The sequence below is a fragment of the Pieris napi genome, chromosome 5 (genome assembly GCF_905475465.1).
Source record: "Pieris napi chromosome 5, ilPieNapi1.2, whole genome shotgun sequence".
NCBI classification, from domain to species: domain Eukaryota; kingdom Metazoa; phylum Arthropoda; class Insecta; order Lepidoptera; family Pieridae; genus Pieris; species Pieris napi.
Genome location: NC_062238.1, coordinates 12,243,163 through 12,259,409, shown reverse-complemented (window position 1 = coordinate 12,259,409; position 16,247 = coordinate 12,243,163). Strand labels below are relative to the sequence as shown.

Here is a 16,247-nt window from a genome sequence, read left to right as displayed (position 1 = left end):
AATTGTCTAATGTCTATGTAGACGTTTTTATCTAATGTGATTTCGCGTTTATAAACAAGCCCTAAAAATGCAAATATACAACCAAATAAGATTAGATATTACGCCCTCTACAGAGATAATTTTTTAAACCAGTTTGTACATTGCTGTTCAGATAACGGTTTTATCCTTGGGGTTTTAGGTTGATTATGGACACTAATTTTTTTAGAATATATAGAAAAATAATTCGGCGTCACCGTTCATTGACAGCTGTCACTTTTAAAGACCATTTTACAATGGTATACTTTAGTGAAAACTTTGCCACGTTTACTATAATTTTATATAATATATCCTTGAGCTAACATAAATTATATTCAACAATAAACAATTACACTAAACATATAGCCAAAGCATACATAATATATACAAAAAGGTTCAAACACAACAAAAAAACAATAAAATATATTAAAAACCTTTAGTATAGTAATACCTCAGTAATACCTAATTCGGCTGTGTGTGTGATGCTGTGAAAGTGAGGGTATGTACGTGAAGGTGTGTATGTGGAGTATGCACATGATGCAGGCGATTTAGCGCTATGGATATTCTTTATACTCCTTTTAAGCATATACCGCGATAGCTTAAACAAGTCAAGGCTTAGTAGTCGTTGTATGTCCGGGCTGCGCGATACAAAACTAAGGTTTTTGTGTAGTTTGTGTTGGTATGAAGAACGTGAACCAAAGCACGATTACGAATCTGGTAGGCAGCAACATCGTCATTATCGGAAGTCGATAGATAAGTCAATTATAGTTAAACGTTTGAGCAAAACATTGTGGAGGTCAAGACTACGAGGCAATATGGAAGGTCAGACCAATTACACCCACAATTCACATTACAATTAGCGATTATTTTATAAAACAATTAGGCGCCAAATTCCCACAGATTAATAGACTTAGTGACTTTGCTTGTTCATCGGTTTTTTTACTTCAAGCATCATTTAATATAATTGTATTTCAAATGCTTGCGTATTTTAATGATTGTCGTATAGTCGGTTATTAAGATTTGTTTTCAAAGAAACCGGTTATAAACCCTGTTTTGTTCTTTGTGGCGCAAAAGGAAAACTTTGTATCATGATATATATGATATTTGAATAATATATTTACGTCACATATAGTACTATAGCAAGATAGTTGATAGTTTAAGTTTTACAAATGTCAATTATAAAGGTTTTGTTTATGTATGAGTGTTTCTTATAGCCAATGGATTTACCAGTAGGCTGAGTACATTTCTGGGGCGGTAAATTTGGGAACCGAATTTTTTTTTACTAGATAGAAATCAAAAAGATTTCTGCATGATGGTTTTCTGATGTTTTACAGATTTTGCCCTATCCCCAGTAATCGACATCTGCGCCCATAGCTAACACTTTGTATGACTGAAAAGAGAGCCTCTATCAACCCATACATTCCTACTACTGGTTGGAGGCTGCGAACTGGATGATTTGTGTATAATTTTGTGCTCAAAAATCATAGGACTCTTAGAAAAATCTAAGACATGACAATTGTAAAGGCAAAGGCGGCGAAAACTTCACAGCCTATATCTTGAAAATATGGAAATGCGCCACTGTTTAACTGCTTTTAATTTCAAGTCATAGATATAGAACAGGGTGAAACGGGCATGAGGCTACCATGTTAAGTGATAATCATAGACACTCAATGCCAGAGGGCTCGCGGATGCGTTGCCTACTTCAAATTGTCGAAATGGTTAGGAAATACGGACGACTTTCCTATTTACATTATATTGCTTATATCTATATTTTGTAATCAAGATGGTTGACGTGAACAGTAAATGTAAAATTAGACGCATTTCATATGTATTTCTTTATTGACGTTCATAAATGTTACATTGTGTTACCTAAATGAATAAATGATTTTGAATTAGATACATATTTAATTTATGTTCATTACGTATTGAACAAATAGTTTAAGATAGTATTAAAAGGTTTTGAAATGGATTTTAAATGCTCTTTGAACGTTGCGTTTCGTTAATGTATTCAAAAACTATACATAAATTATTCCTAAGGACAGATGAGTCAAGGAAATCTTGCGGTTAGCTGTAGAAAGACTATCAATATGAACTGGTATTTTGTTTTAGGTAATTTGTAGAATATTTATCGCAACTCTAATTTCTGATTTTAAAAATTTTTGAGCGAGGAAAGCACCAGCTCTGGGGTCACCGGCACTATCTAATTTATTTTTCCCTAAAATGTTGTTCCAAAGCGGCTTATTATAATGTGTACTGATTTTTGAAAACTTTAAAACTAACAAATAGATTTTCTAAAAAAAAAAACATTCAGTTATAATTCCATAAATAAATATCATATTAAAATTACTAGAAGCTTACCTCAACTTTAGCGGCGTTATAAAACTGGTAGAGTGGTTCGTGGGTGAAGAGTGAGTGGAGACGCGGTGAGGCGGGATGAGAGCCTGAAGATGCGCCTGATGACGACGAGATGTGCCCAGCTGGGTACAGACCTGCTTCGGCGTACCTGAAAATAGAGTTTTTTAATGTCTGATGACGTAATAAATTAATTCTAACAAATTCACTTATTTGATATTAATGAAGTGAATTCTCCGAAAACTTTCGTATAGATTATAATAGAAATCGCTGTATAATGCAAATTCGATTTTGTTCTCTAATGAATTCGCAGATAATAAAAACAGATATAATGTAGATTATAATATAATGCATAATAGGCAGATGTCGATGGGCAGGCCACATAGCGCGCATGGACAAGAACCGATGGACCCGCAGGCTCCTAGACTGGACACCAGGGAAGAACAAAAGACCGCGCGGCTACCCACCGACTAGGTGGCATCGACATCGTTATGGACGTTGGCTCCCAGTGAATACAGAGGCCATTGCAGGGCATACTGGTGGAAAATTGAGGATGCCTACGTCCAGAAATGGACCAAAACATAGACTGATGATGATTATAATATAATGCTAATGCATAGATGCAAAATGCGATTTTCTATATTACGAAATACAGATTATAAATGACCGAATATATTCGGAATAAGTTTCGATTCGGAAGTGTTGTAAGGAATGCAGCCTGAAACGGGTTTCATGCGTAAAATTTTAAATTAACGGTTATAAGTTTAAAGTAACCCTTTTTGTTGAATAATTTCACGGTACCAGATATCTCGCTTTTATAACCAATATGTCGCGACATCTCAAGTGAAATCTTGTATGCAATTTATTTGAAAGTACTAATATAGGTTTAAATATGTAAAATATCAGTTTTTTTATTATTTAATACAATTTTCAAACGTTTCTCGTGATTTCTAGCAAACGACGCAATTATAATTGTAAATTGTGTAGAATACCCGTATATTTAAAGAGAAAATATAAAATACGAGATATTAGGGGGGCTAAATAATGTAACTAAAAACAATTCTTTTGTATGATTTTACACATCTCTAGCAAAATTAACATTTTAACACTTGAAGCGCGACACTAAATTCTAAAACACAGCATTTTAACCATAGTTACTATATTCTAGAGGTATTAGAAAAAAATGTTTTTTTAAATTAATCTACAGATTAGTATTTATATCTGGGACATCATTTATATTATGGAATATTTACTGGGGGGATGCATGACAATTGATACAACATTACAACAAATTCATGTTAGTTTTCATAATTACAAAATAGCAAAAAGAAACAATCTAAATTACTTACGACTATTATCGTAACTCCATTTCAAAGTTTCACAGATAACGGTAATTAATTTTTGACCGGTTATTTCAAATAGGCCACAGATAACTTTCAAGGATTTCTCGTGATTTAACCACAATTAACCAACCAACACATTACCGAGGATTCGTAACACTGTTGGCTGATGCGTCTATAGAATATACCTGGGTATTGGAAATGTGGCATAAGACACGAACGAAAAGAGAAATGGCGGGAGATTAAATGTCAAAAGTGAAAAAATTATTGTTTGATTATCAATGACATCGCAAAAAATTAGGATGAGTTATTATATTACTTACTAGTATTTTTAAAATACTAAAATTTTGTATGGTATAATATATAATCTGTCAAATTTACTGGATCTTTACCGATCGAGCTGAAATTTTAGCATTATATATAATCCGAATCAAGGATTGTTTTTATCTATTTTTCTTTGTTTTTTTTCAAAAGTATTGCAAAATTAAACTTATATGAAATGTATTCTTTGTTTTGTTTCTCATTTCTCAACCATTCTATCACAATGTGCCACTGCGAAGCGTGGCGGGGTACAGCTAGTGTTATTATAATTATTTGTGAAATTTATGTTCACCGTCATGTATAGAATTAATAATATACAGATTATAACTTGTACTGTTAAAAATGTATTAACATCATGTGGTGTACTTTGATAAATAAATAAGGAATGAAATGGAAATTTGGAAAAAATTGTCGATTACACAAGTAAAATAAAATATATTATCGTAAATGGAACTAGGGCTGGCCAAAAATCATCAATTTAAGCACGCTGTCTTTTTCCTCACAACATATTGATATTTGTTGAACATCGGTTCAACTGTGTTCATATGCGGGTGACAATTTTTTATAAGTAGCTTTTACGGTAAGAGTTACACTCTGTGGTTAACTGTGCTTACGAACTAATCGCTTATAACTTGCGTCAATAACGGTGGTACAAACAGGCTTGTGACTCACTGGACAGCGTCATTCGTCGGTCTCGAATAGCGATTCGCGATATTAGCTATTATACTCACTCTGTTGTACGATTCAATATATTTTGTTAGATCAAAACATACTTCTATTATTTAAAGGACTTTTTATCGGCTTCAATGAAATCGACTTGTATAGATTAAATGTAATTTTTTTTTAAAATTAAGTTTTCGTTTAGCTATCTATAATTTAATTTAGCTCAAGTATACTTGATATTTACGTGGCGTTATTCAGTCTCAATTCTCAAATTTAGGAGCAAAAAAGTACTAAAATGATACCCAAGGTACACGATGGACCAGATTAAAGAAACAGCAGGTGGTACATGGCAGAGAGTGCAGAGAGGATTGGCGGGATTTGGAGGAGACCTTTCCCAAAAAAGGGCTTACAGGCACAAAAGAAGATTGAAATAGAAACGTGTTTAAATGAAAAAGTATCTGAATTAAAGAGCTATTATTATTATTATTTAGTCGCAATTAATAGAAAGACACGCTTGTATGATGTCTATGCGTCCCGAAATTATATTTACGACCAAATCTGGGCGGGTAGTTTCTTAGCCAACTACAATTTATTAATACGTTATAAAAGCACTTACCAAGAAGAGTTTGAGGTGTGCGCGGGCGCAGGATCGGCGCCGCATTCGGCATACCACGAGGTGCGCGTACGAGGGCCTTTTTCCTTGCGCGACAAAGTCGGCAGGAGTCGCTTCAATTCTGTTCACATAAGAATAAATCAATTACAATTACAGAATAAAAAAAATGCTTTACATACTTTTATTTATTTCTTTCAGGCAAGTAAGATTTAAAAAATAGTAGCTGTTTTTATAAAGACAAATGTTAATTTTTGTGCAGAGAAAAATTTAAGCTATGATAATAATGTAATTATAGCAAGTTCTTATATTACTACTAATTGTATCAAATAGATTAGAACAATAATTACCTACACAGAGCGTAAAATTTGCAAGACAATGGATAACAGACTGATGAATCTTGTTAATCAGTATGATAATAAAAGTAAATAATACCAAAGATTATTGTTTCAACAATGCAATGAGGTCATCTTTAATAAGTGATGCGGTAATAATTTGTCATTAGAAATATAGTAAAATCCCGCAATGGGGGTGAAGACATTCTTACTTAATGTAATAGATTTAGAATGAATTTAAAAGTGACGGACATTAGTATCTCTATAAGGTGATCATATAATATGTGCTTTTATTTAATTATTGCTCTCAAACACTCACGTTGAAATGCGGACAATCAGATACTTTTGAATACTTAATAGAATATTAAGAACTATTTTATACATGTGTGAAAATGACATGAGACCTTAAGAAGGCCCAGCGCTAACCAGATCCATGCAACTTCCTCACAATCGAGAATCGAGTAGCCCGCAGCGGGAACTGAGAGAATTTTCGATTAAAAAATTTACTGAGGAATGGGGGCTGGCAATTTTTTTCGGACACTGGAATAATAATTGTCCTCTCAATACTCTGTTCAATAATAGAATATCTTAGAATTCAAATCCATGACATACGGAATAAACATAGCGAAATACCTACACAGACAAATAATAACAATTGAAGGTAAAAACGGGCGTTAGTCATTGCATACAAAGAACAACAATTTGTCACATAATTGTGCATAGATTACAAAATAATTGCACGCTCTAGAAAACATCACTCACGTCTCATAACACAAGCACCATAGATCACATAACACAAACGTGCACAGACTATGCTAGTGGTGGGAAGACTGATGTAATATTTGTAGTAAACCTTGTCGCCTACGCGTTTCAATGCAATGCGCAGTGATTCTCAATGTGGGAAATTGTTTGTTTTAAATCGGCGCAAACACATAATTATGTAAAACGATATCTGCTTGTATTAGTGCTAGCTGAATTACACCAGATGTAATATAAATCTAATCATAATACTGTATGCCCTGTATCAATATCAATTATCGGTTGCATTTCTTTAATTTACTGTCACGAATATCTCGAATACAATATGATTAGAAGTTGTCTTGCTCAAGTCTTGCAGGGTTCAGTCTTGGTCTTGCGGGAATGCAAGAACAAGACCAAGACTGCAAGACTAAGACCGATTTTGGGCAACACTAATTAGAAGCCATAATAAAATGTACGTAACATATTTTTGTGACTGTTTTGTTTATACTTTTTTGTCACTTCACATTTCAACTTGAGGCAATTATTGCTTAAGGTTAAACGTATTGCAATATGTCAAATCTCTTAGCGCTTAATAATATTATTATTTTTTATAATCAAACGCTTTTTGAGAATCGCTGCGCAAAGCAGTTTTGAGGAAAATTGCTTTAATAGTTGTCCTCTTTGTTACACGCTACGATCTTAATACGTTTTGAACAGTTCAAGACTGCTTCGTTTCCCGTATTTAAAAAATGCTAAATAGTATGTAATAGTAGTCTGTGCGGATAGTCAACCGGCGTGGCGGGAAACTAATATAATTCTTCCTACGTGTTATTTAATTTACACAAAAATTGATTGTTTCATGTTAAGTATTACCAACATTGTTTTCAAAATAAAAAAGGTAATTTAATACTCCGGCGACCTCAAATACCACAACGGTTCTCTTTCCACACGTAGGTACTAATGTAAAATATAAAGTAGGAATGTCTCTTCTTATTCATTACAATGCAAATATTTTCGAATCTGTTCGAGTTTAATTTTTTTTGTTTATAAAAAAAATATAAAATAGTTTAATTGGTATGTATATACCAATTAAAAATGCAGACTTATAAAGAGAAAGATTACGATTTTGTTCGGCGTTTTTGAGAAGGAAAAAGGCTTTTTATTGTATTCATGCGTTGTCGATAAACTTATGCAGGTGACATTAAAATAATTATTAATGTGTCTAGAATTATGTGTGTCCATAACCAAATATAGAATTACAAGAAAATAACAAGAAATGTGCTTTTGTGTTAACATTATTAGGAATCGTGTGGTGATAAGTAAAAGAAACAAAGACAGTGAAAAACATAGAGACATTCACAAAGCTGTGATATGTACCGCAACCATACCTTGCTCACTGGCTGTGAACTTACGTCAAAAAGTTTGTATTCACTTAGGTACGTCTTGACATAAAAATCATTTCTTTTTAAACTATGTATAATGGCGTATATTTAATATGTTTAAACTATTTATATAGTGATTTAGCACGTTAAACTTTCATGTTAAATAAATACTTAAAAATTTCACAAATACAAATAGATTATGACTTTCTAGATTCACTTTATTAATAAAAGTATTTAGGTCTTTAAAAGAAAACCATACTCGCTAGTGATGTAAGTTCATAATAACACACTAGATGGCTCTTTGCTCAATTTTTATCTCAATATTAATACCAATTTGAAATAAGTTCACTGCAGTGAGCCAGGTTCTGACCTTCGTTTAGCGCTGTCTTCGTCATTATCTGTTTTTAATCTTCAAAATCAATGACTCTAGGTTTACGAGGAGACGTCAACTGGAATTATTCTTGCTTAGAGTAGAATTAAGATTTTATTAATTATTTAACCTTTAAAAGTATTAATAGAAACTAGGAATATAGGAACTATAGGAATATTAACAATTTTACGTTTGCTTTAATAATTGCTCCAGTGTAATGAATAAATGTATTATTTTTACCAAACCAACTAATTTTATAACTCAACTACATGAATAGTTAGCAACGATCTACGAAATCCCTTTAAATATTCTACTAAAGAGCTACCAATTCATCAAAATTCAATGAAAATGTCAAGTTGACAGTTGACGTCTGTCTGACCTTCGTTGACAGCGCTAAGGTCAGTTGTGGGAGGCGGCGGCGGGGGCAGTGAGGGCCTCTCAAGCGCCAGGCAAGGGGAGGATTCCGCCCATCCGGGACGAAGTCTCGTACCACGACTCCGGTTGCTCGGTGACAGCGCTTCAGGGTTGGCTCCGTTGTCGCTGCTGAACAAAAAAAAATAATAAGAAATCTAAATGGTGTAATATAACTATGAAAACGAATCTAGTAAATTTCCTTAAAACTTTTAAGTCGACCGATGAATTTATTGATCAGAAAGCATAGCCTTATCAGTAGATAAGATCGCAATAACTACACCTTGCATTTTTATTAATAAAAAGTTTATTTATCACGTAACTTTTACAAACCGTGAAACATGTAAAGGCTAATTTGTGCGAATGGCAATAGATGGCGCTTTTACAGATTTACCTAAAACAATATTTAATCGTCTATAATTCAAAACATTATTAAATCTTACCAATTACTAAATCCAGAGTCGCCATCCATGGAATCGGTGAGGTAAAACGTAGAGTTTGTGATCTTCAGCGCACTGGGGACTTCCGAGTTAATATCTACTGCCATTGAAGTTGCTCTTCTAAACCGAGATTTAAAAGATAAATACGCTTTCCTGGATAAAGTTCCACTGTCTTTCTTATCTTCTGTTGGAGATGTTGGATTTTCCGCCGAAGGCTTTTCGGGCAAGGGTAAAGGATCACCACTCAGCCTTTTTTCTGTGGTTTTTTCTTTTTTATCTATAATTGTTTTTAATTCGTCTTTGAATGTGCCGGTGATTTTGGTTAGAGGCTTGTCAGTCTTCTTTTCAAAGTTTATGTTACTGTATAGATGTTGGATTTCTGGCTTTTGGTAGTTTGCGTAAATGGGTGATTTGGGGTTCGGTTGGTTCTTCGGCGTGTCATATGTTTGATTGGATTTTAAAAAGGTCTTCCCGTCCATTGCGACTGTGAAAAGAAATGTTTTTATAATGTTAATTATTGTAAAACCCATGACTGTTATCAAGTATATCAATAACGTAACAGAGACAGTATAACAGACAGTTTTAGTTATAGCCTACAAAAGTCAGTTACAAACTTCTTGGTTAATAATTTAAATGTAATTGTAACAAAAATAATTATAAATAGATTGCCTTGTAGAAAATAATTGACCGTTTCAGCTTAGCATTCACAATCCGATATGGTCTAGTGGCTAGGATACCTGGCTCTCACCCAGGAGGCTCGGGTTCGATTCCCGGTATCGGAATAAATTTTTATTTTTATTCTATTTAACTAATAATTTTCACATACCGGAATATCTCTTAGTTAAATTCCGCTTTATTTGTCTCATTTTCTTTTGGGCGGCGCTAGCAATTTTCGTTAACGTATACTGTCCGCCGTGTGGGGGCGTCGGTAACCTTGCAGCCGGTAATTCTGGCGGCAAATCCGGTTCAAGTGTCTATAAACATAAATAATATTATTACCTCCACAAGGAAACAAGTTGATACACGTTTTTATAATAATTATAAATAGATAGCTAAAAGTAAAAATACTAACATATGTACCTACATATGTTATCCATATTTATGGTGCGAAATAAATTTTTATTATTATTTATCCGTAACTAATTTGTAAATTTTTTAAAAATATACTCATACTTATATGCGATTAAGTGTATGTATAGTTTGATTTTCAGCGTAACAATAGTTATTGTGTTTGCACCCATTTATTAAATATAATTTGTTTTAATATAAAGAAAAGTAAAAACATAAGCATTATTAAAAGTATTTATAGTGTGTATAAAAGAATATGAACAGTATATAGTTTGTAAATGTGAAATTAGAATATATACAAATTTCATTTTATTTATTACATAAAATAAATTGTGACTTAGAATAAAAAATTATTTCAGCTATACTTAGTTACATAATCATAGAATAAATGAATGAATTACTCAGCGGAAGGCCTACGTGTCAGAAGACACTGTAAAAATAAATTATATAAAACCTTTTTTACGGTATTTTTGCAATTTAAAAAATATTAGTCTATGGTATAAAATATTTACCTTATCATTATCGTCGTCGGTGTCACTGTCAAATGAGTCAAAGTCGTCATCTATGGGTTGAGGCACCGCGGGGGGAAGGCGCGCGGGGCGGATTGGAACCGGCGCAGGTGCAGGTTCTAACGACTCGTAGAGATGACCGGAATCACTGCTGTCGCATTCTGTGGAAGAATTATTTATATCACTTTGTTGTTTAAGTTGTTTGCTGTTCTGATAAAGGTTTTAGGAGCTTATTTAATCAGCTGTGGGTGCTTCTAAATGAAATCTTTATAAATCAAAATGTTGATCGGGGTCTCCATAACTTGGACTGTTTGTGTATCCATATAAATCCACAGAATAGCTGGATATATTTTCAGAATGGCTCAAATATTTTCATCAGAAAAACTCAACCAAAATGTACCAACTAAGTCACGAACAAGCCAATAATTATTAAAAAAGGAGGTTAATAACATAGTTAACAAAAGTAGACCAACTTAAAACTATATAAGATTATATACAACGTTATAATGATTACCAGACTCGTAATAATTATGCTTTGTTTCACGTTCCTCACATAAATACTAACTATGCACAAAACTCAGTTTTGTATCGCGCAGCCCGGACATACAACGACCACTAATTAAGCCTTAACTTGTTTAAGATACGGTAGAATATGCTTAAAAGGAGTATTCAGAATATATTTCATAGTATTAGCCCTAAATCACCTGTATCAATATATATATAATTAATATAATTTGGCATTCTGATCGGAGCTTGTACTTTATTGTTTATCAGAATGCCAAATCGCAAGGCAGCACACAGCCGAATCAGGTATTACGTATTTAATATTTTTTATTGATTTTTTCCTTTCGTAATTGTTTGAACCTTTTTGTATATGTATTATGTATTCCATCCTTGGCTATATGTTTAGTATAATTGGATTTTTGTCTATAATTTATGTTAGCTATATTACGAAATAAATAAGTATTAGTTAAAGTGACTTTTTCTAAGAATAACCTTGAGCAAGCCAACGAACTGTTAATCGCAATCACTTTCGTGCAATTGCAAGATGGCAATCATTAATTATTTATCAGTTTCCCTTTAATCGATGTTAGTTTGTAATACACGGCAGTAAGATATAATTCTGTTTGTACTTGTATGCGCTTTCTCGAACCCCTCGTTAGTGGCGCGTAAAAATGTCAAGGCTTTGTATGTGGTTACGTAATTTATTATTTACGTATTTTTATATTCGCCACCTGCTAGCATACAAGTATATACACAGTTTGGTGTTTTTTATTACTTTAAAATTTGTGCTTAGAGAATGGCCGTACCAACGACAGTCCCAAAAATAAGTTTAATATTGAACCATAGAAATACTTAAATACTTTATTTCTACAGTCAAAACCGTTTACGACGACATCGTTTAGAACAACATACCGGTTATATTGGCCAAAATCAAAATTCCCGGCTGAATTCTATTGTATTAGGTTCTTAATAACAACGTCATCGGCTGTTACGACTATCGGTTTTTACGACCAAATATGAGTAGGCCCTTCGATGTCCTTATTTTGACTGTAATTACACAATGGTAAATTTTTAAATGAGTAATTTAATATTATTATACAAACGAGACGCACGTCACCATCCGACAACCGTCCTAATTACAGTATTCTAGGTCTTCAGATGTGTATCTTTAATGCCCTTTTAAATTGATTTGATTATGATTAATGTCGAATTTAGACTGAAATAATATGTAGGTACACGGCTTCGGCGAGATAAGCAAATTCGCTCGACTATTGTGTATGTGTTAAAATTACGAAATTATAATTGTCAAATATTTTTTTAGGGCAGAACCTCCAAAAAGCACCAAACAGGACCGGATGGAGGTTCTTGTTCGACCAAGCCAAGACCCGATAAGTTGAGCGCTTAGTAAATAATTAATTTAGAAAAATTAGCCGTTTGCCTTAGAACTCACTTAAACAGACTACATAGCCATGTGAATGCTGAGGCAAAAAACATCTTGATAAAACAGGAATAAAACGCCTAAAGAGAAAAAAAAACCTCTTGTGTTAAAAAAACCTAGTGTAGAGAATATAAGTGCAAATGCCGTGTCTCGGACACACGAACATAGTGTCTAATCATTATTATAGAACACTAAGACTGTTGATGAACATTACCCTAGTTTAAGCTATTAAAAAAGAACTAAAATCCGCCAGAGTCGAGACTTGTTAAGTACGACTGTCCTATGGAAATAATAAAGCCTTTTTTATTTCCATATCCTGATTTTCCATTTCAAATGGTGTTAGTATTTATATATAGCTATATGTTAGTTGCCTGTGCGTAGGTGAAACGGTATCTCCTCAAATACGTATTTGATTTTGACATAAGCCACGATTAGTCGTGAAATTTATTTAATAGACGTCTCGAATATGAAGGGGGTTAGTTTTGCTCGTAATTATTGAAGTCTCTTAAATAAATTTCACATATATAATACATAATATATAACAGTATTTAATAAGCCCCAAATTTTTCCTATAAGGTTTTCGTTCCTACCAAACGGAAACAAATTATATTATCAATTGTTCAATCAGATATGACATGTAGTCTAGTCGACAAGTTGAAAATGGAACAAAATAGAGATACTACTCTTAAAATTATGTGCGGTAGCTCATTGGATCCGGAATGACGTCTAGAAAAATGTGCTAAAAGCGTGTATTAGCACATAAAAAATTGCAAAAGTTATAGACAATTAAAGATGAAAAAAAAATGGCATTTAGTTTTTTGCCAATATTTAATAAACTATTAATATTTAAGAAATTTCAAATAAAGATTCTGAAAGAGGAGGAAATTTCCAATAAAAAACACCTGACTCCCGGAACTCTATCTCCATTATTTATAATGTTAATTTAACGCTGAAAATAGGTCTGCGGGTGACATTTTTAGGATTCGCGCGTGGCGTCAAAAGCGACTACGGCACATTAATTCATTTATTTAAGGTATTGAATATTTTTTTTTAAATTTGAAAAAATTATGGTGTGTTCTGAACACTATAATTAATTTATTCCCGTAGAAAATTTTACTTAAAGTTAATTTTTCAACAAGTTAAATAATTGTTAACTAACGAAATTTTCTCGAACGACCGTCTTAATTGTAAGTGAAAAAAAATGTTTTAATAATGGTCGTAAAAATATTTCGCTTCGTAGAGCCTTTCTTACATACATACTTAACAAGATCGTGCCATAAAAGTTAAAAAAATATTTATACTTTGTTTATAACAATTTTTTTACTTAAACAAAAACTTAAAAATCCATGTAATGTTGTTAAAAAAATTTTTTTTTTTCTAAATCATCATATAATCGTTTTTTTATTAATACAAGATATTTAATGATTTGCAAAAAAAAAAATCCCGCCATTTGTTGATAAATTTTTTTTAAACAGATTGATTAAAGCAATGTTTTTTAAAAAAAATTTAACACAAATTTATTACATTAAAAATTTTATGATTTTAAAAAAAAAAAATTTTCCTTAATAACAATTTTCAATTGTTTATAATCGTTTTTTTTAATTTTCTATTGTTTAAATAATTAGTTAAGAAATTTTTTTTTTCTAAAAATCATAATTGATAGTCCTCTATAAAGTAACAGAAAATTTTTTTTTTAAATCAACAATTCTATTGTTTATTAACTTACCAAGTTGTTATAAACAAATATTCAACTTTCTTTTATTTTTTTCTAAAACTTCTAAAATTAACAAAAACAACCATATATAACAAAGTATAGAAAAAAAATTTTTTAATTTTAAATAAAAGTAATATTCATGATAATCAAAAAAATTTCGAAAAAAATTTTTCTATACATTGTTATATATGGTTGTTTTTGTTAATTTTAGAAGTTTTAGAAAAAAAATAAAAGAAAGTTGAATATTTGTTTATAACAACTTGGTAAGTTAATAAACAATAGAATTGTTGATTAAAAAAAAAAAATTTTTCTGTTACTTTATAGAGGACTATCAATTATGATTTTTAGAAAAAAAAAATTTCTTAACTAATTATTTAAACAATAGAAAATTAAAAAAAACGATTATAAACAATTGAAAATTGTTATTAAGGAAAATTTTTTTTTTAAAAATCATAAAATTTTTAATGTAATAAAGTTGTGTTAAATTTTTTTTAAAAAACATTGCTTTAATCAATCTGTTTAAAAAAAATTTATCAACAAATGGCGGGATTTTTTTTTTGCAAATCAATAAATATCTTATATTAATAAAAAAACGATTATATGATGATTTAGAAAAAAAAAATTTTTTTTAACAACATTACATGGATTTTTAAGTTTTTGTTTAAGTAAAAAAATTGTTATAAACAAAGTATAAATAGTATTGTCTTTGATTTACATAACCTTTACACATTTAAAGAAAAACGCTTTTTACCGGATTAAAGTTATGTATTATTATTATAAATTTACAACTATTTGACATAATTTTAAATTTATTTATTAATCTCAAAAAGAAAAACAATCCGCGAAAATAGAGGACACCGTGAGCCATTTTTGCCAAAACCCTCCATCTTTTAGTCGATACCAACTCCGGGGAAACAAATACAGATAAGGCAACTTTCTCTGCAGCTGTGATACCTTTTGACATTCAACATCTTTTGTCTTCAGTCACCGTGACCACGCACGCTGTAAAGCACGCGAAACGTCGGATAAATTTAAAATTATGTCAAATAGTTGTAAATTTATAATAATAATACATAACTTTAATCCGGTAAAAAGCGTTTTTCTTTAAAAGTATAAATATTTTTTTAACTTTTATTGCACGATCTTGTTAAGTATGTATGTAAGAAAGGCTCTACGAAGCGAAATATTTTTACGACCATTATTAAAACATTTTTTTTCACTTACAATTAAGACGGTCGTTCGAGAAAATTTCGTTAGTTAACAATTATTTAACTTGTTGAAAAATTAACTTTAAGTAAAATTTTCTACGGGAATAAATTAATTATAGTGTTCAGAACACACCATAATTTTTTCAAATTTAAAAAAAAATATTCAATACCTTAAATAAATGAATTAATGTGCCGTAGTCGCTTTTGACGCCACGCGCGAATCCTAAAAATGTCACCCGCAGACCTATTTTCAGCGTTAAATTAACATTATAAATAATGGAGATAGAGTTCCGGGAGTCAGGTGTTTTTTATTGGAAATTTCCTCCTCTTTCAGAATCTTTATTTGAAATTTCTTAAATATTAATAGTTTATTAAATATTGGCAAAAAACTAAATGCCATTTTTTTTTCATCTTTAATTGTCTATAACTTTTGCAATTTTTTATGTGCTAATACACGCTTTTAGCACATTTTTCTAGACGTCATTCCGGATCCAATGAGCTATCGCACATAATTTTAAGAGTAGTATCTCTATTTTGTTCCATTTTCAACTTGTCGACTAGACTATGGCACGTTTGTAAATATTCCGTAATGCTAAATTCTCCATTTCTAATTCACTAACAATAGCCATTGATCGTTCAAATCAATAACTAATCTGAAAGTTCAAGAATTGTTCGTAGAAAGTAACTGTGCTAAAATTAGTTGAAGATTGCTTTTAAGTCAAATGTCATAGCTTTTAATCGATCAATTTAATTCGCTTGATTCAGGCATGCAAAAGCAATGAAGACTTGTTTTAATATTTCATTATTTCCATAAATTAAATTTAAT

At 31.4% G+C, this 16,247-nt stretch overlaps 1 protein-coding gene and 1 non-coding gene across 9 annotated transcripts in view; one reads left to right on the top strand and one right to left on the bottom strand.

Annotated features, from left to right (window-relative positions):
- The window catches only part of LOC125049851 (ephexin-1), an 81,431-nt gene that overhangs the window by 7,808 nt on the left and 57,376 nt on the right, over positions 1 to 16,247 (bottom strand). For 5 of the 8 annotated variants that reach the window (XM_047649322.1, XM_047649323.1, XM_047649328.1 and 2 more), the window contains 6 exons: positions 10,561 to 10,718; positions 9,807 to 9,954; positions 8,984 to 9,464; positions 8,509 to 8,672; positions 5,308 to 5,425; positions 2,374 to 2,518 (listed from right to left, as the gene is read on the bottom strand). In XM_047649322.1, coding sequence (XP_047505278.1) covers positions 2,374 to 2,518; positions 5,308 to 5,425; positions 8,509 to 8,672; positions 8,984 to 9,464; positions 9,807 to 9,954; positions 10,561 to 10,718 — 1,214 coding nt within the window. The remainder of the gene's footprint in view (positions 1 to 2,373; positions 2,519 to 5,307; positions 5,426 to 8,508; positions 8,673 to 8,983; positions 9,465 to 9,806; positions 9,955 to 10,560; positions 10,719 to 16,247) is intronic. The other 3 variants (XM_047649325.1, XM_047649324.1, XM_047649326.1) reach the window with 3 other exon arrangements.
- On the top strand, positions 9,691 to 9,762 carry Trnae-cuc. The gene has a single exon. It is a non-coding gene; the product is annotated as a tRNA-Glu (tRNA).